Source organism: Polypterus senegalus, chromosome 1 (assembly GCF_016835505.1).
Source record: "Polypterus senegalus isolate Bchr_013 chromosome 1, ASM1683550v1, whole genome shotgun sequence".
In the NCBI taxonomy this organism is placed as follows: domain Eukaryota; kingdom Metazoa; phylum Chordata; class Cladistia; order Polypteriformes; family Polypteridae; genus Polypterus; species Polypterus senegalus.
Window position 1 is genome coordinate 81,697,758 of NC_053154.1, and position 27,862 is coordinate 81,725,619.

The 27,862-nt window shown below is 40.0% G+C and overlaps 1 protein-coding gene across 3 annotated transcripts in view; it reads right to left on the bottom strand.

The window, feature by feature from the left end:
- Positions 1-27,862, bottom strand: part of chrna11 (cholinergic receptor, nicotinic, alpha 11) — an 89,424-nt gene that overhangs the window by 38,082 nt on the left and 23,480 nt on the right. For all 3 annotated transcript variants that reach the window (XM_039752168.1, XM_039752160.1, XM_039752176.1), the window contains exons 4-6: positions 26,107-26,216; positions 12,881-12,960; positions 12,305-12,472 (exon numbers count right to left, since the gene is read on the bottom strand). In XM_039752168.1, coding sequence (XP_039608102.1) covers positions 12,305-12,472; positions 12,881-12,960; positions 26,107-26,216 — 358 coding nt within the window. The remainder of the gene's footprint in view (positions 1-12,304; positions 12,473-12,880; positions 12,961-26,106; positions 26,217-27,862) is intronic.

The window sequence follows — 27,862 nt, forward strand, 5'->3', positions numbered from 1 at the left end:
GCTTCGTCACACTCCGGACTTGCAGAAATGACTACAAACAAGAAATACATTTCAATTTTGTTGTTGAGTGTAAAATGAGTGATATTGATCATATAAATTGATAAATATTTTATATGTCTTTATTTGTAATATCAAAGAGTCAGGAAGCTGGACAAACCAATTTTCTACCCCTAGAGTTTCATTGATAAGGAAAGCACCATTTGGACCAAGTTTACAAGTTAATTGTTTCCTTTCTTGCTTAGTTGTTAGGCACTACAGAAAACATTAGAGTGGTGGGGATTTGAGCTTGGATGAGTTGTTCCATTAATTAACATTACACCCACACTGTAAAGTGGCGGAACTTCTGCATGCGCTGTTTCATTGGTGAATGGCACCAGGAAGTGTTCAGATGTGTGTGCATCAGGAGCCACAGAGGGACAATAAAGAGGGAGACCTGCATCTTGCCATGAAGAGAATAGCACCTCTGTCTCTTGCCTTTCCTCCATGAAGAGAAGACAACTCTGTCTCATCAACCATATTGAGACAGGCTGGTTGCCTGGGCCTGTGCAGATGATGAGCTGACTAGGAAGAACTGAATGTAACTACTAGTTATCGAGCTAAATGAAACTAGACATCTAGAATTAGCAGGTTGTATTGGTTTGTAATCAATACTCATGGTATTCTGCTTTCAAATAATTTGGGCATATTATCAATAATACATACTTAATTAAAAGTGTAACTCTCTCTCCTGTTTGTTCTGTTGCTCTGTCTTGTTGCCTGGGGACATACAGTAAGTATAAAAAGTAGATAATATACTGTATGAATGCTAAAAATAAGAGACTTGAGACATTTTGTTAAAATCTACATCATAAAAGTATAAAAGGGTTTCCCTAGGGAACAACTAGGACTCTATACGACAAAACAATGTTTAGCAAATATATTCCACCCATCCATCCATGATCAAATTGCCTTAGCCACCAGAGCAGAACCTAACAGCATCAAGCACTAGACAGAAATCAAACCCAGAAAAATTGGATGAGATTTTAATATTGCTCTTGAATTCCAGAGAGGTCTCTGGAGAAAAAAAAATGAAAGACTCATCCTAATTAAAGTTGTCTGCACACCATGCCTTAACACCCGGTATCTCAAATTTTTGATCAGTTAAAGCAAATAAGCTGCTGGGATGAAATTTATATTCTGCTTTTTTTCTATAGTGTTCATGCTAATAACTACAGTATTTTGCTTATATCACACTATTAACATGTAGGTGATGGTTCCATCATTACATTAAGATGGTTATCAGGCCAATGTGTGTAGTGTCTGCTCCTGTGTTCAGTTTATGAAACTGTTGTGAAATCAGTCAATGCAGTATAAAAATGATCACTCCTCCATGGAGCATATTAATGGAGTGGAAATGTGCTCAAACCCTGAGCTTTACTCCCGGGGTGAGGATTTAAACAAATTTGTTAAGAATCTGACTGTGGCGTACTAAAGGACCAATATGATAACAGCTACAGCAGTAAGTGAAGTGGAACCACACGTGTGTGAAGTTCAGTCAGACCATTAGATTCCCTTAAAGAGGGTCTGGCACACCACGCAACAACTCAAGAACGGCCAATGGGACATCAACAAGACTGTTCTCAGAGAGATTTTGTAGCTGAGGCTTGGAGATAATCCAGTTTTTCAACCTAAAAGTCATGTTTCTGCTGCCCTCTTGCATCCTTGACTGTGACCTCTGACATGGCAATAGAATCGTTTTAATGATCAAGATGGCACCACTGAGTACAGTGTGCTGCCTCCAATCAGACTGCACCTTTACTTTGTGTTAAGTGCTCATTTAATTACATGTTTTACACATCTACTTTGGGTTTCAAAAGTTTTGATTGCCAGACAATCAATCAAACAATTCACTTGTAAACATAGGATCGAGAGTCATCACTCACCATCTCTCCATATTTGCTGAATGAGCTAGGCCGAGTGAGATCCTTTAGAAAAATGGTGACAATTACAGCAGACGTACCCAATAGAAACACCAAGAGAAAAATTCTGGAGTGTGGAACAGGCTGAGGGCTTGAGCACACCCACCACCGCTGCCCTTTGTCCTATTAGCCCAGTGGTTCTCAAACTGTGAGGCAGGCGCCCCTAGGTGGGTGCAAAGTAAGAAAAAGGGGGGCGCAAAGATGTGAAAAAAAAAAAAACAAGAATCGAAAATATGAAAAATACATGTATTGAAACCAAAACAAATGAACTTAAACTACATTCTGATACTAGAAAAACAAATACAGAGTTAGATAAATGTCGATAAAAGTTAAGTAGGTATAATAAAATATGCATCTATGATATATCATTAATTAAAAAAGAACAAATTGGTATTAGTGGGCTCCTTTCAAAAAAAACATTAGGGAGCGCGATTAAAACTGTTATGAAAACTTGGGTCGCAAATACTTAAAGGTTGAGAAACGCTGTATTAGCTTATGCCCAGTCACTGGAGAACAGGCTGGATAAAATCAGAGAGAGGACAAAGTTCCAGTGAGACATTCAGGACTGCAACGTCTTTTATCTCACAGAGATATGACTGATGCCGACAGTACCGGATCATGCGATTCGGCTTGGTAAACACTGAATGTAAGTGTTTTTTTACACTACTGCTTGCCTGATGATTAAAGGCAGACCATTTTATCTGCCCCTGGAGTTAATTTCAGTCATTGTCATGGCTGTGAATATTACACTTCAAGCAGACAGTGACGCTGCCCAGACAGAACTGTATGAGACACTCAGTCACCACCAGAATCATAACCTGAATGCTGCTCTCATCGCGGCTGGCAGTTTCAAAAAGATTAGTCTCAAAGGGGTAATGTCGAACGTTTATCAGCATATTACATGTTCTACCAAAGGGATCAGTGACACTAGATTAAAACTAGACTCCATTTCATGATGCTTCCTTCTTTGGACAAATCTGACCATGCCCCAATCTTTCTTATGCCCAGATATAAACAAAAGTTAATGCAGGAAGCACCAGTCACCTGTGAGGCTGGACATTGGACAGACCCAAACCTGAGACTACAGGTGGGTAAAACCATTCATGATGCACTAAACACATGCAATGCTGCGTACAACTTGGGGCTTGGGTCTGGTAATACAGATGATTACAAAGCCGCCTAGTACAATCTATGGAGAGCCATGAAAGCTTCTAAACGATGATATGGGGAGAAAGTGAAAGAGCAATTTAAATATCCGATCCTAGGCGCAATGTAGCAAGGTCTCAGGACAATAACAGACTACAAAGTAATTACTCATACCATGGTGAGCGCAGACACCTCTCTGACAGATGAGCTTAATAACTTTCACTGTATACGGTATGTGCTTTAATGTGAATGCTGCTACATCTGTGGTGTGAGAACCGCCCAATGAAGAAACAGTGCTCGCTTTGTGGGAACATGACTTAAAGAGAACATTCAGGCACATGAACACCAGGAAGGAGCAGATCCGGACGGTATGCCAGGACGGTTTTCAAGATTTTGTGTTGATCAGCTTGTGCCAGTGTTCATAGAAATATCTAATCTCTCCTTAACTCTGTCTGCTGTACCAACATGCTTTAAAAGATCACCATTGTCCCTTTACCAAAGAAAGCAAGTCCAGCCTCTCTGAATTGTCCCATCGTGCTAACGGCTGCAGCAATGTGTGCTTTGGACAGCTAGTCAAAAATCACATATGCTTTTCTCTGACAAAAGAACTGGATCCATTACAGTTTAGATATTGCTCTAGAAGATCCATAGAAAAAGCCATCACCTCGATCATTCATACTGTATTGGCCCACATGGATGCTAAAAAGGAGAATTATGTGTGAATACTATAGACTATAGTTCTACATTTAGCACAATAATCCCCTCTAAGACCATCACCAAGCTCATAAATCTCCATCTGAGTACTTCATTGTGCTTATGGGCCCTAGAGGTACCAGTGGGTGGCCACACGTCATCATCCCCCTCTCTCTCTCAACACAGGCACTTCACAGGGCAGTGTCCTGAGTCCATTGCTGTATTCACTCTACACATATGACTGCATGGTTGCACATGACTTGGACATCATTGTCAGGTTTGTTGATGGTGGACCTGATAATCTAACAACAATGAACAGTTTTACGTGGATAAAGCAGAGAGATTGCCAAACTGGTGTCAGGACAATAGTCTACTCCTGAATGTCAACAAGGCAAAGGAGCTAATTGTGGCAGAGGCACTACCACCTCCTCAGTATTAACAACACTTTGGCAGGCCGACACCTTAGTAAATGAGGCATACTGTTTTTACCACCTCAGACGTCTCATGGATTTCAAGCTACCCTCCCAATTACTAAAGACCTTCTAAACATCCATCTTTGAAAATATCCTGACATTAATGCCTGGTTTAGGAACAGCACACAGCAAGACAGCCAAGCTCTACAGTCAGTGGTTTGGTTAGCTAAATGCATCACTGGGTGTGTACTCTCCAACTGTGAGATCAATCAGTGTTGGACCAGGGCAAAGAAAATTATCATTGATATCAGCCATTGTAACAACAGCTTCTTTCCTGTACTGCAGTCAGGTAAACAGTACCGCTGCCTAACGTTTCAGTTCAGAGACACTGAGGAGGAGCTTCTTTCCACAGTTCATATATGTCTTAAATATGGAAAGTGGCTAGAAATGCAGTACGTGATGCCCTATTGTTACCTCTCTTACATGAAGTCATTTAGATTATTACAATGTTTCCCAAACTCGGTAAAGGGGACCCCTGTGGCTGCAGGTTTTTGTTCCAACCAGATTCACAATCAGTGGTAATAATCGATAACAACTCATTTAATTAGCTGGTCTTTTTTACTTTTCTCTTATTCTGCATTCAGAAAAACACAATAGTACGGTTTTTATATTTATAAGACATTTAGAAATATTTCTATTTTTATATAAGTGCTTAATTCTCTTTTGTTGTTTTTCTATTACAGTATTTTCCCCGTTTCCTGTGTAGTTTTGTCCCTTCATTTAACCCTAATAGTGACAATCAACAGCCAGCATAGCACACACCCAGAATGAAGAAAGCTGCAATGACTTCAGTGTCATACCCGCTAATTAGTAAATATTCAATTAAATAATCAGAACACCTGGAAAAGCAGAATGAAAATTAGGTTGAAAATATTGTTAACGACTTAAAAAAACCCTAAATATTCCCCATATAACTGCTTATTACATTTTAATAAAAATCTAGCAAACTTATTTATAATTTCTACATTGACTCCAAAACGCAGAAACTGGGAAATAATGAATCACAAAACGGAAGTTGGTTGGAACAAAAGCCTGCAGCCACAGTGGGTCCCCAGGATCGAGTTTGGGAACCACTGGGTTATTAAGTTATTATTTGTCTCATATTTAAAATTCTATTAATGACTGTTGAGGTTTATAGCCATTGTGAACGTCACCCGGGCACAGACAGGCAGACATGTTGTTTTTCACCCACCACACGTTTATTTACAATACTATTATTTACAAAGTCCAAGTGCACACAAACCCTAAGTCCCCAAAGTCCTGGCCAACACGCAATGCCTCCACTCCAGGCTGCCTCCACTCTCCTCTGCTTAGTCCTTCTTCCACCCAACTCCAGCCTGAAGGGAGGCGGCCCCTTTTATCCTCACCCGGATATGCTCCAGGTGCTCCCCGGCAATCACCCACCAACACGCCCCTGTGTGGCGGAAGTGCCGGCTGTACTCCCGGAAGCATTCCGAGTGTCCCTGGTTCTCTTCCCCCCAGCACTTCCTGGTATGGCGGAAGTGGAAGTGAGGTCCAGGGTTCCCAAGGTATTGGGGCACCCCCTGGCAGTGACCACGGGCCCCTAAAGGGTTGGGCTTCCATGCCCTCAACCCATGGCCCCCAAAGCAACCAGAGTGGCGGCCCCCACGTGATCCAAGGCGGGTGCACGCCCTCTTCCGGTCCTTTATGGCATCCCGGCCGGGTCGTCACCCCGGCACCTCTGTTATTGTCCTTTTATATTCTTCTTAAAGGCACAGTCATTTAGCAACTAAGCATTTCACGACATATGTGTGTATTATTTGTATGTGACAACTAAATTTGATTTCCTTTGATTTTCACCTACATGTGATGCAGCTGGGATGAAAATTAGCACTTGCAGTTCTAAGGTTATGGTCTTTAACTGGAAAAAAGTATGCTTTTTTCTTATCAGGTAAGAGGTGACCGGCAGTATCCAGTACCTGGGGGTCTTCTTCATAAGTGGTGGTACAGGCGATTGTGAGCTAAAGCAAAAAATCAGTTCAGCAGCACCAATTTTTGTGGACATTTGTTTCAGATTGTTGTGTTACAGTGGGACTTAAATCTTTAGATGATTATTTTGATTTACATATCAGCTTACATTAAAATCCTCAGCTATGGTCAAGAAGTCAGATTATTGACCAAAAGTCTCCATTTGCTAGCATAATTCAGTGATATGAAGTTACTGTGCTGGGATGTCAGACCGACTGTGTGTTAGGATGAGGAGATGAACAGAAAAGTGCTGCTCCTCTTGCATGAGCCAGTTGAGATGACTTGACCATGTACAGTATTTAGGATGTGCCCTAGGTACCCTCCATTGTCCAATTGAAAAATATAAAATGGCAGAACCTGGGAACTGTTTTGGGAGCACCTTAGAGTTTTACAAGGTAAGCTGGAGGAAGTTAATGAGGACTGGGTAGCCTGGTCTGTGCAACTCAATAAGCTGCCATCAAAACATTGACCAACACAAGTGGGTCAAGTGATGTGAAATGAAGAAGGTGGTGTGTCATCTCCAACTTTCTATAAACATTTTTATGGGAAAGCATTTCTTTTACTGCATATTATAATTAACATGTTAAAACTTACTTCAAACACACAACATAGACATCTGTGTCGGTTTATGTATTTGTGAGAAGGAGAATTTGTCTAGATTGTAATGCCACCTACAGATACATGTGAATTCTTCTTACTTTGAGTGGCATACCAATCCTTCATCATTGTATATAGTACAAGAATACATGAGATGGAAGGATAATCTACTATACAATAAAATGTAACTATCTGTTCTGTGTTTGTAAGTCTGTGTATATGTGTGCGTGGTCCCCATGAGCACTCTGTGTGGTCAGTTTGACTTTGGTCTGATTGGCTTTGTTTGCTCAGTGTTAGGGATGATGACACTATACTTTAGAGGTGCAAAGTTGAATTCCTGATTGTGATCATTTTTATTTTTCCAGAAACTGAGTTAAAATGTAGCATTTCACCGACAACAATGTGAATAACATGCCCAGTTGGTTCACTAAAGGCTCCTTGAGTTGCCTTCAAAGATGGAAAGCATTTGCAGGATTGCAAATGATGCTTTCACAGCAGGTAATAGGTGACCATCTACCATTGGTGATAGCCAAAAATCAGACAGGAGGCAAGCAAGGCACCTCGAAATGACAGAGTCGGAGAAACAGGCTTTACAGGAATGTGATTCAGTGAGGAAATGCCGGACAAGAGAAGCTGAGGCACATGAGGATGCTGAGGAAAGGAATAGGAGGAACTCTGAGGATGTATGTAGGGCAAGAGGTATTAAATATTTTATAATGTATTCTGTCAAGGACAGGTAACATAGCTAGTAATTCATAAAAATCAAATCATAACTATATTCTCAAGCGAGTGTTTCATATTTTAATATGAAAAGATTTATAATTGATACATATTTATGACCATGACCTTGATCAAGAAAATGTGATTACAGAAAAATTGAGAAGATGGGTCTATCTTTTTTTCTGAGCCTGCAGTAAAGTGTCACAGCAAGATGGAACCTAGGAGGACTGCCAGTCCATCGCAGGGCATACTTACCCACACACTAACTTTCACTCTTAAAGGATCTGTTCAAAGTTTAATCATTATAACAAAAACACCCAGAAAAATCCAAATGTATAGGGAAAATAGTGATAGTGGCTGCACAGAAGAGCATTCAAGACATTGCATCACCAGTGGACAGCTGGCAGAAGCTGGAACAAAGTGAGTACCAATACTAGAAGAAACACCAGTCAAATTAATGGATGCAAGTACGGCAATTGCAATGCATTGTAATAAATAAAAAGTATTTATCCAGTCCACATAAGTCAGGTTGTATGAGATACTGTATGAAGCTTAGCTTAACCTGGCAGCAATGGGCTAAAGGCAGGAAGCAAGTCTGATGGATTAATGCATTTATGGTAAATATTAAGTATGGTTTATATGTTAACAAGACCAGCAGAGATTTATTTAAATAATCTGTTTACAGGAAGGACGTTGTGGCCCGATGAACTGATATTTCTCTATTCTGAGAATGAAGGTAGAGCAATAAAATAGACTATAGGGAAGTCTATAGGGGAAGGTTTATAAAATGCCAGCTACTACAGGGGTCATCAGTTTTACAGCAGATATTTTTCTCAAGCAATTTTATTTCTACATGTTTATGACTTATACATCAGCACTGAGAGAGGCTGTAACTGTGAAAATGCGTGTGACAGCCTACATATTTAAAGATGCATTTCCACTTGACTGTTGGTCAATGAGTATAGCCCTGGAGGGACTATTGGGTTGTAACTCTCTGTAACTTGTCATCCTTTTAAAGTCATTAAAAAGACCTATATAATTTGAAATATTTTCTAAGATTCCTGCTTAGCTGCATTATATGAAGAGTGTTTCGGCTTCAGTGCCACATTAAACCCATGGAAGATGATTCAAAACCTACAATTTTGAACAGAAACACCTTGGTTTATTTAACAGACACAAAATCCAATAACACTAAGACAACCACCAACACTGGGGTGAATTTAGATTTTCCATCGGTGGACCCGCTTTTGTCCTGGCTACACACAGGCTTCCCCTGTGAGGCCTCGAAAACATGCTGATCTATCTTTCTAATTAACTGGCCCCATGGGAGAGGAACTGCTCAGCCTCATCGATGAAGGCCTGCATCATTAACCAAAGCCCTGCTGAGGTTTTATCAACTGACACTAAAACAACGAGCCTCCGTCCAGGGACCATTAATCATTGCTTTGCTGGAGCGAGGCAAGAGGCTGCCACACGTCGTATCCTCAGGATTGGTGTGCTTTGCGTTATGTTCACTAATTGCAATGCATTCTATTGTCTCTTTTTTCTTTTCTCGTCTGTATTTTTTGCATAATTTTTATTCACTATTACTTCATTTTATAGCATTCATAGCAACAAGGCTCTGTCAATGAAGATATTCACCTGATGCTCTTCTTTTTGTGAGCATTTACTCTTTTGAGCATGTTTTTTTCTGAAGAAAAATCTTACGATCAAATTTCCTGAGGATGAATTTTTCAAGACAGATATCCCTGCATGCCTGAATAATTATGGCAAGTGGCATGTATTAATAAATAAGCTGAATGGTTAAACCCATTTCTTACTTGTGGTACTCATTTTTTTCTCTTTCTCTGTATCCAGTTTATCATTTACAGTATATGACTATGAATAATTGGAAATGAAAGAGATCATCTTTCTTTTGTTGTGCATGAATGAAAATTCTTATATGGCTATTCCTTGGCCCCAAGGAAATGAAGCAAATAAATAACTGAAGTGTGACTTCTTATAGTGACTCCAACAGCAAACTGTGGAAAAGAGTTCTGCTAGACGAAATCTGGCTGAAATTACAAGACCCTTAATTTGATGTCTGCAGAATCCTCAGAAGTCTGTGGATGAAAAAGTGTCATTCTTTGAAAAGTTACTTATGGAATCAAACAGTTAATACAGAGAACAAAACTGTCTATCACCCAAATCATTTTTATAATACATCCATCTGAAACTGTAAAGACTACAAAGCAATCCAGAAGCATACATAGTGAACGGGGCTTTATTTGGGTTCTTCCTCTAAAGTCATGAATATAGTGTGGCAACTTGGACAGTCTAAGATTTGTGAGGTCACACAACGTGCAAGTAAGAATTTCACTGTACTCTGGACATTTAACAATGCTACTGCTATTACTACCGCTATACCTGCTTCACTTCTTAATAGAGGTTGCTTCAATAAAACCAGCTGGTGCTAACAGATATTTTACTATACTGAATGAATTTTAATTAGCTTAGTAAGCTTAGCTTACCTTATTATAATAGGTCTTCCCCAGCCTAGTTACTTTTGGGTCATAATTAAAGACTTATTTCTATTTGGTGGCCTTTGACTCGATATGGGATTAAATATTATGTTTATATATGTTGGATTGTTATGATTTTGGTCTGTTATGTGTGTACTGTACATATATATATATATATATATAAATTATATATATTTCCATCCATCCATTTTCCAACCCGTTGAATCCGAACACAGGGTCACGGGGGTCTGCTAGAGCCAATCCCAGGGCAGGAACCAATCCTGGGCAGGGTGCCAACCCACCGCAGGCCAATTTAGAATCGGCAATCCACCTAACCTGCATGTCTTTGGACTGTGGGAGGAAACCCACGCAGACACGGGGAGAACATGCAAACTCCACGCAGGGAGGACCCGGGAAGCGAACCCGGGTCTCCTAACTGCAAGGCAGCAGCGCTACCACTGCGCCACCGTGCCGCCCTATATATATATCTCATATATAAATGTCTACACGTGGAAGTGTGTGTGTCTGTCTGGCCCGGAAATGAGAGGAGTAGTCGGGGTAATGGCTCCACCTCCAAGGAAACAGAAAACTCGCTTAGCCGCTAATAACACAAGCGAAGCCAACACAATAGGGAAACAAAGCCTCAGAAGAAAGATAAAGTCGCTTAGCCGCTAACATCGGCAAATCAGTATCCCTTTTACTTTTCCTCCCACCGTTAATGCTGAAGCGATGCGAGCATGTCGGCAAAAAGAATTTCTTCATTTCAGTTTTTTTTTCTGATGATTTAAATAGTTTCTAGGACCCCGTGAGTTTTACAGCACGGTCTTACACAGCTAGTATATATATCTCTCTATTATAATAAAAAAAGTGATTTTCTCGGAGACACTTTAACATCCCGCAAGACAAGGAAATGAGACAAAAGGACAGCTGCTGTACAGAATTTTCATTGTTTGATGTGCTGCTGACATGCAGATCATGCAGCACGGCACAAGCAGCAGCAGCAGCAAGACAGGCGATGAAGCAAAGAGGAGGTAAAAAAAAACTGTATTTGTTTCCTATTGTATCACTGTTTAAGAGGGGGGTTCAGAGGAGCGACTGCATATACTTAGCGTGCATTCAGCCCCCCTCTGCACAACGCGAGAGGCACAGACGTGAAGTGACTGGCGTGTAACACGCCCTTTCGGGGCCAGGAGGGGTGGGGAGAGGAATAACTCATTCACTACAGCTGTATTACTGGCAAATATCAAGAAATAAAAAATGAATGGAAATGAATTAAATAAAAATAATCTCTTTAAATTGTATATCTGGTTAACTGAACCCAGGGATGGGTGAGCAAAGCGAGCCAGGGTTGAGCCCCCTAGTATATATATATATATATATACATACATTTTTTATTGTTTCTTTTAGCTTATCTTGCACAGCACTTTGGTTCAGCTTAGGCTGTTTAAAATGTGCTTTTTAAGTAAAGTTTGACTTGACTTAATTGCTCATAACTCATAGCTGTACAAACTTAGTTTGACTCATGGCCTGGTAACTGCCTGTGCGAAGTTTCAATGTGTCAATGTGGGTTTCTTCTGGGTTCAAACACTTTCTCCCATTTCCTAAACACACAAGAACAATTTTATTGTAAAGAGGCTATTGGACCTAGCATAGCTTGACAGTCCTTATTCACCAAACCTCTGAAAAATATCAAACTGAGTTGTGTTTGTTTTTTAAATTGGTAGTTCTAAACTGAATTTGTATGTATGATGGTGGGATGCCCCCATTGTTAGGGCTGATGTCTTGTGTTACTGGTTCAAGTTTTGTGCCTGGTTGTTAGCTGTGTGTTGTTTGCATGCTTTTTCCCACTGTCTCTCTGTCTACAGGTTTTACCTGATGTTAGGTTAACAGGTTATTCCAAACTGTCCTATTTTGTCTCCTGTAAAAGATTTTTGCCCCACCCAGGGATGGTTACTGCTTTTCATCCAGTGCCACTAAAACTGGGTTGAATTATTTTATGTTATTTTATATTTCTTCTGCTGCTGTACTTTTTTATGCCTGTGGATTAATTTATTGCTGCATTTGTCATACTGTCACAAGGCTCTAGCAGACATGCAATGCTGTGTACAGTACTTGGAAAGTGGGGTTACAAATATCAAATAGATGGATGGACAATGACAGTGTGAGTCTGAAGAAGTCATCATAATGCCTTCATGACAGTGAAAAAAAGGCTTTATTGCTTGCTTACCTATTAGATCCCATTCTCCATTGGGTAAGTATCCTGAAATATCTGCATCATTCATCTGCAGGTCCAGCAGCCAACCATCGTAGGTCCACGAGCCAAACTTTAACTCACATTTCTGGATATCAAAAGGGAACCAGCGGACATCCACATTGCAGGTACTCATAAAGATTCCTGTCCATGGAGTGAAAACAGAGCTTGACATATACTATAGGAAAGCACACTGAACAGGCTTAACAGTAAAAAAGGACAAAATGCTGCATAAATACTGAAATGTCAAAAGACATGAATAAAGGGAATTTTTATTCAGCAGCAACCTGTCAGCTCAGTCAGAGAATGACCTCCCTACTGTGCTGAAATCTGAATCCCAATAAAATAATATACCTGTACAGTAAGGTTATGCTAATTATAACAAGACAGAGATGGAAGCATCAGACTTTATATAAGTCATTGGAAAAAGCAGAGCAAAGAATACAAAGAATGGAAGAAGCAAAACAGAGCAGGACGATGAAGCCAGATTTAAGGACAGATGATGACTTTTAAATGCATACACAAACTGAAGCAGGCCAAAATTACACTCACCAGGAGGAAGGTATTGGCAATATCCGCTGGAATTCACTAGTACATTTGTTTTAAAAGAGGCATCAAAACGGTCATCAGCACTACATTTGGGGGACAGAAACAAAAGCAGAGTTTTTAGGGTTTAAGTTGATGTCAGGACAAATATAATAAAGCTTTCAGCCACAATGATACACATCATGTCCTAAAATAGATGCTGCTGTATTCTTCTACAAACTGCATCATATGGTGAATTTGCGTTCTGTCCAGGTTTGCTTTCTGCTCCCATTCCTGCATGGATAGGCGTCAGATCCTGAATCCCAATTTGTAAATTCTGGATTCAGAAAACTACAAAACAGAATATTTGTAAATGTTGCTCAAGAACAGTAGATTCCAGTACAATTACTGACATGTGCTTCTTTTTACTTTCAAGATCGCATCACCCAGGCAGAAGTTATACACACAATTTTGAGAAGTGTAGGATGTGACATGACTGGCAAAATGTGATGATTAGTTGTGTGCCCTTGTCCTGTTACTCTTATTTCCCAAACGGTCCCCAGACTGATGTTTACTCAATTATGTGGACCTCATATGTAAGTCCTTTACAAAGTGGATGAATGAGTCTGCTAAGCAAATAAATGTAAATGTAAAATGACTATCACTTATAAAAACATTAACAAAATAACAATAAAAAAGTCTTACCCTAACCCTACTCCTAAGCCTAACTCTAACATTTTTGGAATTTTGCATCTGGGCTTTGAGGTGAATTACATTTTTTCATCACTTTTACACAAAGGCAGCAGTACACTGTGCCTTACATTGAATTAGCACCCCTCCAAGTGTGGTCTGCCCAGAGAGATGCTAGTTTCTGAAGCCCCTGAACTGTATTAAACGTGCTGAAAAAAGAATGGGTTTTTGTACACCAGATTTTAGAAAAGAAAACATAGCCTCATGTATCCTTCAGCTACATGCTTTGGTTTAAACACAGACCTTTCCAAAGGCACATAAAATTGGAATTAACCAACTACTAGATGGAAAAATTACATGAGCAGAAAAACAATGAGAGGGAGCTCTCAGGGGAAATGCTTTCAATGGAGGATTTGAGCAAAATGTACAGCATCCTTTATTTTTAGTAAATTACACCATGATGTTCAAGGTCTATGTGTACATAATGGCATACCATTACCACTGTTATCATGGCATATTTTATTGAAAAGATATTGCAAAGGGAAGCACATCAAAATCAGAACTATAAATGTAACTGAAGGGACATTTGAACTCTACCACTTGGGAATCCTATACATGACCTTGACAGGATGGCAGCCTCTCTGGATTAACAGTACATACAAAAATCTCATAACTGCTTAGGGCTGTTCTGCAGAAAATCAACAAACTATTTTTACTATTTTGATGATTTTTTCAGCTAGTGCCAGAATTCCACCAGATATTAATTCAAGCCAAATGACTTTATTGTCATACCATCCATATACAGTATTGCAGCATAAATTGGCACAAAAAAGGGCCATAGTACAACATAAACACAAACAGAAGACAAGGGCAAGACAGGTAAAGAACTATTGTATAGTGTAATAGATGTATAAATAATTAACATTTAATAAGCAGTAAGTGAATAGATGGCAATAATTTGACATAGAATAGTAATAAATAATAAATAATAACAGTAAAACTAATAACAAAAAACAAAAGTAGTGACAAGTGTAACAAATGTCCTGCATAAAATAAACTACTAGGAGCATATCTGAGGGTGGCGGGCAGCACAGATTTTAGTGCTGTGGTACTGCCTGGCAGAACTGGTTCGGATACTACAATACATTCTGCCAGTGGGACAAAGAGACTGTGGGAGGGGTGGGAACAGTCCTTCACACTGCTGTAAGCTTTGTGGATACAATGCTTCAATGGAAGGCAGAGAGGACTTAATAATCTTTTCTGTAGTGTGCATTATCCATTATAGGACCTTATGGTCAGAAACACTGCAGTTCCCAAACCAGGTAGTGATGCAGCTGGTTAGAACAGAAGTGGGCTGAGTACACAGCCCTTTGGGGCACCAGTGCTCAGCACAATGGTACTGGAGATGGTGTTTTCAATGTAGACTATCTGGTGTCTCACTGTAAGGAAGTCCAGGACCAAGTTCATACCTGTCATACTCAACTTTCCTATCAGCCTCTGAGAGATAATAGTGTCGAAAGCTGAACTGAAGTCAATGTAAGGCACCCTACCGCAAGTATCTCTTCTGTCTAAATGGGACAGATCCGGATGAAAAGTAAATGATATGCTACCTTCAGTGGAACTGTTTGGGCACTAGGTAAATTGGTCTGGGTCATGTGATGTGGGAAGTTCGGCTTTCCAAAACTAGGCAGTCATTGAAATAAAACTGCTTTCTTATTTCAGCTGAACTACTTAGGTAAGGTTAGGCTGACATTATTATCCATCCATCCATCCATTATCCAACCCGCTATATCCTAACTACAGGGTTACAGGGGTCTGCTGGAGCCAATGACATTATTATCTCAGAAGGAAATTTGTTTGCAGTCAGAAAATACAAAACATAAGACATTGTTTCACAGAGACAAGCAAGTAAGCTAAGTCACAACAACTGAGGACTACTGTTATCGTGAGTACATGCTCTCAAGATTAGTACCAAGAAGAATGATTACCTTAAACAGTACACATAATTATAATTCAGAATTAAGCATCATCCTTACAAGTAACAGAATTCAAAATGTGTATAGCTCTACGAATATAAGTGTTCTTTAATCTGTTGCTCTTTACCCTTGGGAACCTAAATCTGCAGTCTGAACACAAGAGCTGAAATTTAGGAAAAACCGGATGGCAACTGTCTGACAGAATTGAGTCGGCCTTCTTTCTAACCTGTTTGTAATCCAGCTCAGTGACAGAGGTCTGCTGTGAACCAATAATCCATCCATCCATTCATTATCTAACCCGCTATATCCTAACTACAGGGTCACGGGGGTCTGCTGGAGCCAATCATACTCAACTTTCCTATCAGCTTCTGAGAGATAATAGTGTCGAAAGCTGAACTGAAGTCAATGTAAGGCACCATACCGCAAGTATCTCTTCTGTCCAAATGGGACAGATCCGGATGAAAAGTAAATGATATGCTACCTTCAGTGGAACTGTTTGGGCACTAGGTAAATTGGTCTGGGTCATGTGATGTGGGAAGTTCGGCTTTCCAAAACTAGCCTATCAAAAAGCACTTCATGATAAAAATACAAGTGGTACAAGGTGATAGTCATTGAGCAGAGAGACAGAGGACATCCTTGGCACTGGTATGGTGGTAGTGGTTTTGAAGCATTTGGGGATGACTGCCTGTCTCAGGGAAATGTTGAGAGAGGGTTGGGAGCATGTGCTGATAGTACGTAGCTGAAGATGTCTTTAAAGAATATCTCAGCTGAATGGCACATTCCCTGAGCACTCAGCCAGGTATGTTGTCTGGTCCTGCAGCCTTGCACGGATTTACGTTCAACAAATCTGAGTAATAAAATCCTTTACATTTAGATGAATATTTTTATCCATTTGCACTACCAGTCAAATGTTTTAGAACATTCCAGTTTTTCTTCAAATTGAATCAATTAAAATGCAATGAATGACATAAAATGGTGAAAATGTAAGCAGTAAACTGACAGAGGTATAAATTTAAAATTTAGGTTAGCAGAGACTGAAAAAAAGGAAATAGGATATTTATAATTGAAAAATATAAGCGTTCTAATTTGACTGGGAGTGTATATAATGTAAGGGCAGAACGTCTGATGATCAAACAAAGCAAAAACCACAAAGTAAAACAAATGTTAAGGGTGAGAATATCTGAAGAAAAAAGGCAACAAGACACGCAGAGATAGATGGGTGTAAGGCCTAGCATATCTGATGAACAGAGGTTCCTAAATGACTGAAAGAGGCTTACCTTTGTACCATTTTACCTCTTTTAATAAACAGCCATTTTGCTATGGTAGTCTCCAATATGTTTGATCTAATTTTTCAACCGTAAGTATTATGCTGACTTAAATATTTTAATTATTTGTACTGTGTTTATGTTTGATGGTTGCATTCTTTGCTGATGTATTTTTAATGTTATGTCATGGTCTCTCTGTAAAACCTGCTGACAAACCAAATTTCCCTATTGGGACAACAAAATTGAATTGAACTGAAATGTACTCAGCACAGTCAGTGTGTAGGCCAGGATTTGACCCCAGAACTCTGGAGATGTGTTAATTATTGAGTTATTACTAGTGGACAATTCATAACATAACATTCTGAAACCTGCTAAATGTAATTCAGGATCAGACAGAAATAGCCCTGACGAGGGTGTTAGACAATTGTGCATACTGCCACACTCACACAAACAGAGACACTCATGGCAGTCATTGAAATAAAACTACTTTCTTATTTCAGCTGAACTACTTAGGTAAGGTTAGGCTTACATTATTATCCATTCATCCATCCATTATCCAACCCGCTATATCCTAACTACAAGGTTACAGGGGTCTGCTGGAGCCAATGACATTATTATCTCAGAAGGAAATTTGTTTGCAGTCAGAAAATACAAAACATAAGACATTGTTTCACAGAGACAAGCAAGTAAGCTAAGTCACAACAACTGAGGACTAGTGTTATCGTGAGTACATGCTCTCAAGATTAGTACCAAGAAGAATGATTACCTTAAACAGTACACATAATTATAATTCAGAATTAAGCATCATCCTTACAAGTAACAGAATTCAAAATGTGTATAGCTCTACGAATATAAGTGTTCTTTAATCTGTTGCTCTTTACCCTTGGGAACCTAAATCTGCAGTCTGAACACAAGAGCTGAAATTTAGGAAAAACCGGATGGCAACTGTCTGACAGAATTGAGTCGGCCTTCTTTCTAACCTGTTTGTAATCCAGCTCAGTGACAGAGGTCTGCTGTGAACCAATAATCCATCCATCCATTCATTATCTAACCCGCTATATCCTAACTACAGGGTCACGGGGGTCTGCTGGAGCCAATCCCAGCCAACACAGGGTGCAAGGCAGGAAACAAACCCCGGGCAGGGCACCAGCCCAACGCAGGGCATTCACACACACACACACACACTGTGGGACAATTTAGGATCGCCAATGCACCTAACCTGCATGTCTTTGGACTGTGGGAGGAAACATGGACACAGAGAGAACATGTAAACTCCATGCAGGGGGGACCCGGGAAGTGAACCTGGGTCTCCTAACTGCGAGGCAGCAGCGCTATCACTGTGCCATCGTGCCGCCCGTGAGCCAATAATTTAATTGCTAATTTTTAGTGATATTAAGATGGTTTATATTCTTAAGGCTGTGTTCGCCAAACCAACATTAAAAAGCAAATGTAAAACTAAACCCAATAAAGATCTTATTAAGAAAAGTGTCATTATGGTTTTTATCCACTTTAATTCAACTGAGTTCCCTAAGAAAGAAAAGCCATGTTTGCCCCTTCTTACAAATTTGTTCTGTGTTAAGATCAAAGTTTAGCCCGTTATCAGTGAGTGTCCCTAGATATTTGTATTGTTCTACCTTGTCCTCCCCTTTTATTATTACTGAGAATATAAGAGGTTGGAAGCATCTAAAATCTATAGTCATATAGTCATATCCTTTAGCTGTAAAAAGAAACGATCACACCACTGAACAAACCCATCAACAATAGGTCCATGGCTGTCCTTCTTGTCTTGTAGAAGACTCACAATTTCAGGATGCCTGTCCTTCCATGAACTCCTACAGCTATTTATGTTTAAGATAAACAGAAGAGGAGACAGATGGAAGCTTTGGGGGGATCATAGAAGAGGTAAGACTATCAGAAAAACAGCCATTAACACTTACTCTTTGTGTTCTGTTAGTCAAAAAGTCCAGAATCCACCGCACCAAGTTAGGGTCCGAACAGAACTTATCAATCAGTATGCCAACTAAGACGTAGGGTAGATTGTATTAAAAGCTGTTGAGAATCCAATAAGCAGCATGTTTTTTCAGTTGTTCCAAATGCTCATATAGTTAAATCACAATATTGCTGTGGCATCCTCCACCCTCCTCTTTGCTCTGTGTGCAAACTGGTGCAGGTCCAGATAGACCTGTTTTTGTTAAGCAGTTGTCGATTAATTAACTTCATAAAAGATTTCATGATATGAGAAGGCTGCGGTGGGCTGGCACCCTGCCCGGGGGTTTGTTTCCTGCCTTGTGCCCTGTGTTGGCTGAGATTGGCTCCAGCAGACCCCAGTGACCCTGTAGTTAGGATATAGCGGGTTAGATAATGGATGGATGGATATGAGAAGGTAGGACTTCTGGGTGTGTAGTTTTTGCTATTGGAATAACATTTGCCTGTTTTCAGAGTCAGGCCACCTGCTGTAAATCCGGATATCTCAGAGAAATTGGAGAAAGCTGCTCTGCATGTCCATTTATACTGTCTGGGCTCGAACTCTTTTTGATTTTAATTTGTTTAAGAGCCTATCTGAAATCATTCTGGTCAAAGAAGGACTGACTCCTGGCTCGAGTCCTGAGTCTGCTCTTTTGCTGATTAATTTCTGAAGTAAAATTCTGTGTCCCAAACCTTAAATAGAATTCATTGAATTTTTGATACAAGTCATAGTTAGTTTTTACTATTGCCAGTTCAACATGATTATTGCATTTTGTGTGAATGGCAGCCATCTTCTTCATGCCATTCTACAATCAATCTAGGTAACCAGTCCGTAATTCACTCTCTGTTCTGTCTTCATACTTCTGCTTTGCCTGATCTATTTTACCTCCTTCTGTAGTTCATTCTGTTCAGTTAATATTCCATGTTGTAATGCTTAACTTCTTGTGTTTATCAGTTTTTAATCTCTGGTATTATATGGCTTATTGTTAGGATATACAGTACAGTATTTTGATTGATTTAATGGGAGTTATGGTGTCCTCACAGAATTTTTTATAACTGCTTACAGTGTTTGTCTATTCACCAGTGTCACCACAGGATTCTTAAAACATGTCCCAATCAGTGCATTCAAAACAGCCATATACGTTGTTCCAGGCTTTTATGTGTTTAATTTTATGTGATCAATATATTTACCTCAAAAAGTACTTAGTTCAGCTATTTTGTTTTATGCCTCATTTTGCCCTGTCTTTGTGAACTTTACCCTTTATCCTCATTGTTTTGAATTTGTGCATACTTTAAAGATACATCCAAGGTTGCACTGGGACACATCATCAGTGATGTTTCCTGTGGTCATTGGGTGTTTGAGGTCTCGCAACATCAGATACCCTCGCTCAAATGACTCAGCCATGGTTGATTAGGTCCTGGCTTGTGTCCCAGCAACAACAGCCCACGATTCAGACCTCCCGATCCAAAGCCACCTACAGCCTCTATGGTAGACTTTATGGCTCATCATTTTTGCAGCTCCTGTGATGCCAAGCAGGGTATAGATCTTGTATAAAGAGTGGCCAGCAAAGCTTGTACACCTCATCAACGGGCATTCCAGCCACTTTCATGGTACTCGTTAGCTCTTTAATGCGGTCCTCCCAAGGGACTGTCAACTCCACTATAAGCACCTGCTTTGAAAAGGCAGATGTTAACACCATGTCTGGCCTCAAAGAACTTGGTGTAATGTGGTCTGGGAACTTGAGCTGTCTGCCCAAGTCTATTCACAGTTGCCAGTCCAACACTGAGGTGAGCAGGCCACTTCTAGTGAAGGCTGTGGCTGATGTTGCTCTCCTGTCCTGACAAAGGTGATGCCCCTCCGGCTGCAGATGATCTTGTTATTAGCCATGGCTCTAGAGATGGCCTCTGCCACTGACTTAAGCACCTGGTTGTGTCACTAGCGGCAGCAGCCCTCACTAAGTGCTACCGCGCAGCTTCTGAGGATGTGCTCCAGTGAGCTCTTTCCAGTTCAGACAGCTCTTACTGGAGACCCAGTGTTGCCCCAGGTATGTAGATTTGCAGGGCTGGGTAGGACATCATACATGGCTTGAACCATAAACTTGATATGCTGTGTTTCAGCCTGCCGGATGTCACCCCAAGATATTACATTGTTATATTGGTTCAGTTGCTGTGGCTTCCCTGATCTTTACACTACAAGTCATAACCATATTATGGGGTTCTGGCTAGATTAGGTTATAAAACATAGTTTCCAAATGTACACAGTATGTGAGGGTACCCATTACTGAAGTAAATATTAAATGCTGCAGTACAATAAGTCTGCTTACAGGAATGGTAAATGCTGGCAAAGTGCTGACAACTTTCATGTTTTCTGTGACCAAGATATGGAGCTGTGAAGCGCACAAATTATTGTTGGAGTGATGTAGAAAATGACATTGCTGCTGACCACTGTTATAAGAACAGTAATTTGTAACTCATTTTCACTCCAAGTCAATGTGTGCGAGGCATGGACTAATACAATTTCACATGCACCCGAGATTAGACTCTAGTGCTGGACTCCTATGGCCACAGGCTCTGCCTTTGCCCTTAACTCACATCCCAAAGCACTTGATATTTCAGCAAATCCTCGCACACCCGTCGCTCTCTTTAGTATATGCTGAAAGGAACCATTTCCTTAATATTTGACTTTGACTTTGATATACGGTTAGCTTGTTACCTAATTTTGTTCGGCTGGAAGCATCTTATATCACTCTCTACTTTGAATGGCTTATCATTTTTCAAAACTAAAATTTACTGTACAGGGCCTAACAGGTCTATTCACCCGTGCAAAGCAGTTTTTCTTAAATAAGGTCAACATTTAAAAAATGTAAAAAAAAAAGGTGCTTTACATCTTTTTATATTCTCTTTGTTTAATTCGTAAATTCATAATGAATACTGCATTAAAGCAACACCTAAAAAATGAAAAATGTTTAACATGATATTTAAGCGATAAACTTGTACTGTATTTGTATGTACTGTACTTTTAAAATGTAATAAAATGTGACTAATAATAGAAAAGAGGGCTGAGATCAATTGTGTTGTGTGTGTTATACTTTGTAATAATAATAATAATAATAATAATAATAATAATAATAATAGCTAGTTTTAAATATGATCACAGCAATTGTCTGTTATTAACACTGCTACCTCACTATAGTTTAATGTCTACCCTGATTTTCTGTCTGTGTGTATCATATGTTCCCTTTGTGTTGTTATGAGTCTGAGTGCATGTAGGGGTGTGCATTACTGTGTCCTGGTATAATTTTGCATACCCCCCAGATTTGGACTCTGCATTGTGCTGATCGTGAAAGTTAATAAAATAGATATATTGATCAAAAACTAGATCACAAAAAAAATGTATTTCTATTAAGTCATTGCAAAGTCTTGTGGTCATCACCATCACCTTATTTTACCTGGTTAATATTTTAAAGGGTTCATGGCAATGTCCCACATCCTCCAAAGCAATAACCCTCAGTAGACTCCTTCCAAGGCAATTCATTATTAAGTGTGTAATTCATTTATTTGCATACCTGGGCACAAATAAAATTCTATCTATCTATCTATCTATCTATCTAATGTCACACACACGCTGATGGGAGACAGCTTACAGGTTTGAGTAAGTGTGATTACTCGCCAAAGCAGGGGTTGGCGCCATGCTCTAATTCTCTTTCTTTCTCCCTCTGCAAACCAGCCGACTGACGAATCTACCACCAATGACATCACTTCCGGTTTCCACTCTCCTTGACCCGCACCTTCCCGTCTACCCTCCAAATAAACCAACATTCGACTTCTGTTCTTCAGTTCTGTTCTGAACTTATATCTGTAAAGATGTGTTTTATTTCTTTGCCAAATCTTCAAGTATATGGGGTTAATAAGGTGGTATCCTTATTTACAGTGGCATAGTTGGCAGAATTTTGCTGGGAAAATGCCAAAACAGCAAGACCTCAACTTGATCACCACCACCATGGCTGCCGAGATCCAGTCCTTATTGGTCCAGGTGGGGGAACAGTGGACACAGCTCGCCAAGAGTGAGGCGTATAACCAGGCATGTGTGGGTCTCCACCAAGACCAGTTGCAGGCTCATCCTAGGTATTGTTACCATTACATGAGAATGATGACAATGAGGCCTATTTTCTTATTTTAAAGTGCACCGGAACCCAACAACACTGGGTGCAAGTGAAATGGGTTGACATACTGGCACTGTTCCTGAAGGGCAAGGTGCAACTGACCTATTATGACCTTAATGAGGAGGCTGACACTGATTACAATTGCCTTAAAGTTGAGGTGTTGAAGAGGTACAGTATCTCCTTGGACAAGCAGGCTAGGGCATGCAGGGAGTGGAAATTTGACCAAGAGCGGTCATCAGGCTTCCAAGCTTTTGATATCTAGGGAAAACTAGGGCATTGGCTGAGACTGGATGTGAACGACTCAAAGAAAGTCATTGAGCAGGTCACTTGTGACATCCTGTTCAACATCCTCCTCGAGTTCCTCACCTAGCTGCAAAAGTTTAAGAACATGGAAGCCCTCATTGAGACTTATGAGTGGAACAGGGTGACCTCGCAAAACAAGTGTGCAGAACGGTCCATTCACCAAACCATCCGGATGAGATGTGAACCTCCCTGGAGCAACACAGAGCCTATGATGAAACCTAAGGATAAGCGCATGTCCTTCCCCAACTGTTTCAAGTGTGGAGAGGCCAGGCATACCATTCCTAACTGCCCTCACCTCGATGAGCTGATGGACTGCAGCTGGGCAAAGGGAAGAAGGTACTGTGCAGTTGCTAACCTTTTCCTTGTACAGGAATGTTCGTAGTAAATGACCATAAGGTTACAGCACTTATAGACTCCGGCAGCAACATTTTGACTGTTGTTAACAGTGAGCTCCCACAACAGTGGGAAGACCAGTCTGACCAGTATACATGGGAAAACTCAGTGGTATAGGTTGGCCTCATGTATTATCAATTACAGAGGTACTATAAGGTCAGTAAGGGTTGTGGTCCTCTGAAATCCATTCCGGTGATATAGGGGCAAGACTGGTCAGACATCAAAAGTGGCATAACCCAATCCACTCCAGGGTGTTCTCTGGGCCTTATTATTGACAGGGAAAACTTGTCCAAATTTGTTTCCACACTGTGCTTACAGCCGGCTTCATCAAGGAGTCACATGGCCACTCAGTGTGACATGACTGACACCATGGCATCGCAGCGTGACATATCCATGCATGGTGCTGGGATGTCAGGTTTGGATGCCACACCCTCTGGTATAACTGATGTGATTTCAGTCAACTACAGCTTCCTTTAAAAGGGAATAAGGCAGTTTGCCAAAAATGCAGCTGTTCTAGTAAACAGTCAATGTATTGAACATCCCATGTCACAGGCACCGCATTTTGTTATTAGTAATGATAGGGTACTATATATCACATAGCTGAACATGAGGGTGAGGTGCAGTCATTGTTACTTGTCCTGTGGACCTTCTAGCATCAAGTCCGTAAGCTAACACACACCTACCTTTTGCATGAGTTGGCATCCTTAAGAAAGTATTAACAGACTAATGGACACCATTCACCTAAGAGATGTTCAGAAAAGTTGTCAAATTATTCAGGATTAAGCACTTAAAGACCTCAGTATACTATCCTCAAACTGATGGTCTAGTAGAGCAGTTCAACCACACCTTCAAACAGATGCTTTATAAGGTGGACAGCATGGATGGGAGACATTGGGATCAGTTACTCCCCCTCATATTATTTGCCCATCTGGAAGTTCCCCAAGCCACAACATGCTTCTCACCCTTTGAACTAGTGTATAGACGACAACCCTGTGGCTATTAGGCATACTTAAAGAAGGTTGGAAGCAAGAGGTACTCCCTTCTACAAATATATTGGATTATATCGCACAGTTACATGATAGATTCTTGAAAATTTGGTCTATTCTGAAAGAGCACATGGAGAAAGAGCAGTCACAACAGACCTGTTGTTACAGCCATGGCATGTCTCTATATGAGTTCTGCTCTTGAGACTGTGTTAAGGTTCTTATTCCCACCTCTCATTTCAGATTATTGGCTCATTGGCAGGGCCCTTACGGAGTTAAGGAGAGGAAAGGGCTCCTCGACAATTTTGTGTGACAATCTCATCATAGAGCAAGCAAATGGGTGTATCACGTCAATCTGCTAAAACATGGAGGGATCAGGACCTGGAGTACCCACTCCAGTCAGACCCATTTCTACTTTGCTCACAAACCAGTTCTTAACTTTGGCATCATTGTGATGGTATTAAAAGCAGTAATCCTTTCTGTCCCAGAGGTGGTGAGTGAAAAATTCGTTAGGACCACTCTGATTGCACATGAAATTGTGACTGAATCTGGAGTGGTTATCTGAGAGTGCCTGTATCAACTCCTGGAGACAAAGTAAGCAGAGGTGGAATTTGACCTTGGTGTGATTGAATAAAGTTATAGTCCTTGGTCTAGCCTCATTGTTTTGGTACCCAAGCTGAACGGGAGTTGGAGGCTTAGCAATGACTTCTGTCGGCTTAGTCAAGTCTCCCAATCTAATTATCTGATGCCACGAGTGGATGATATCCTTGAATGACTTTGTAAAACATTATAATATTGGCAATACTTTAAATTCTTTATTTTATGGTAATTCAAACAATTTTTGAAAAAAAGTCTGTCATTTTTACAAAATGCTTGGGCTGCATTTCTGTTGTTCATTAGAAAGCATCAAAGCATAATCAATTGATATGTTCAGTTTTACCCATCTGGTTGTTCTGTTTTTTTTAGTAAAATGTATGATTAATATTTTGTTATCTATGTGATATGAAAACCCATTGATTCACGCTAATTGTGAGCTAATTTTCTTTATAGGGTGGCAGAAATTTAGAACCTATCCCTTCAGTATCAAGCACAAGAGTGGAAGAAGCACTTAATAGAACACAAATATGCCAAAGGTTATAGCAACATCTATTAATACATCCATGATTTTTCTAAACCCTCATAATCCAAATGTGGATCTGTGGGGAGATGAGCCTGTAATGACAATTGTGGGAATATTAAGAAGAGTCATGACATTTCAAATTAAAGAAGGTGATGATTCCACTTTGTGAAACAAGGAAGACCAAAATGGTGAGATGTTCTGCTATGGACTAGTAAACTATCCAGTGCTGCTTCCAGCCTTGCATCATGTACCGTTCGGATAGACCTTAGCTCCCCAAAACTCTAAATTGTATTAGGAAGGTTCTGCAAATGGATGGAGAAAAATAGTGTATGTCTTAAGCAACTTCCAGTGTTTATTCTTTGCATTATGTATTTCTAAATATTCTTCATTCTTACCTGTTATAGAGCAGGATATCAGGAGTCCACACTTGGTCTGTGGTAAAACGCAAATTCTTCACCCCTGGATAGTCAGACTGATTCCATCGTAGGTAATGGTCATACCAGTACTAAAAAAAGAAAAATAAATTAACATGAAATTGACAAACTTCCGTTTAATTCAGGGTCCCGGGGAGCCAGATCCTATTCTGGCCACAATGGGTGCAAGGCAAGAACCAACTCTGAACAAAGAACCAGTTCATCATAGGTTCACTCATGTATACAACACACTAACACAGGACCAATTTGTATCACATACCACAGCTAAAATACCTTGAGAGAATAAAACTTCAGCAAACTAGAAAAGACTGCATCTCAAAAGATGTGTCGATTTAAAACACTTACATTATTAAGATCACTCTTTAATGACATTATTTACAATGTTGAAAATTGATGTGGTTCACGCATATGTTGATGCTGCTGCCTCACGACTCCTGAGTCATTGTTTCAAATTCCTGGCTGAGGTACTGTTGATGTGGTGTTTTCATGGCCACCCCATGCCTGTCTTTAGTTTTTTGGGGTACTCTCAGATTTCAAAAGTATATTGATTGCGATAATCAGTGACACTTTTAATTAACACTATACCTGTGATGGACAGGTGTTCCATCCAAGACAAAGGTTCTGCCTTGTGCCCAGCACTGTTATGATAACCTCTGGCACCTGTCACCATAAACTGAATTAAAACAGGTTGATGATGGATGGATGGGTAAACTTCATAGCTAAAATGGTTAGATGATATAAGACAGGGGTGGGCAATGTCAGTTCTGGAGGGCTGCAGTGGCTGCAGGTTTTTGTTCCCACCCAGGTGCTTAATTAGAAAACAATTCTTGCCGATAATTTCATAATTTCATTTCATGGCTTGTTAGTGCTTTAACTCTGCCATGTCAGACCATTCTCATATCCTACATTTTCTTCCCCTTTCTAAGGATATCATCCAAATGATTTGATGTCTAAAATGGATAATTAATTCTCAGTCCTTCACTTTTTCTCTTTGCTTTCCTTCCAAGTATTTAGTTAAACCAAATAGTGCATGATAAATACACACGGGTGTAAATGGAAACCAGCTAAATGGAGAAATGCTGGACTCTTTGCCATCTGTATGTTATTGCTAATAAAACCAAGAACACAGCTGTTTAAGACTAAAATAAGCAATAAGGGTTTAAATCTTAACGAGCGAGACAACTAAAGTGAAGCAGAAGTGTTACTTGAGCAACAAGTGCTTCTTATTAAGTAATTGGGTTGGAGCAAAAACCTGCAGCCACTGCGGCCCTCCAGGAATGACTTTGCCCACCCCTGATATAAGCAGTGCATTACCTTTATTCTTCTTTTTCTTTTGCATGTATTTAGTCCTTTCACCACCCAGGTGACTACATATATTCTTTTAAAAATTACACTTAAACAGTGCTATACTTGGTGTTTAATACTAAGGGGTCATTTGAATTTAAGATCACTAAAGACTTTAAGATTAAAAAGACAGAAATGCCATAGATTTCCATCTGGCACAGCCACGATCAGCACTGTGACCAGCGTGAGGCATGAACTAGCACTCGGTGGGTTTGCATAACCCAGCGCTTCTCAACCTTTAAGTATTCGCGATCCAAGTTTTCATAACAGTTTTAATCGCACTCCCCTAATGGTTTTTTGAAAGGATCCCAATAATACCAATTTGTTCTTTTTTAATTAATGATATATCATAGATGCATATTTTATTATACCT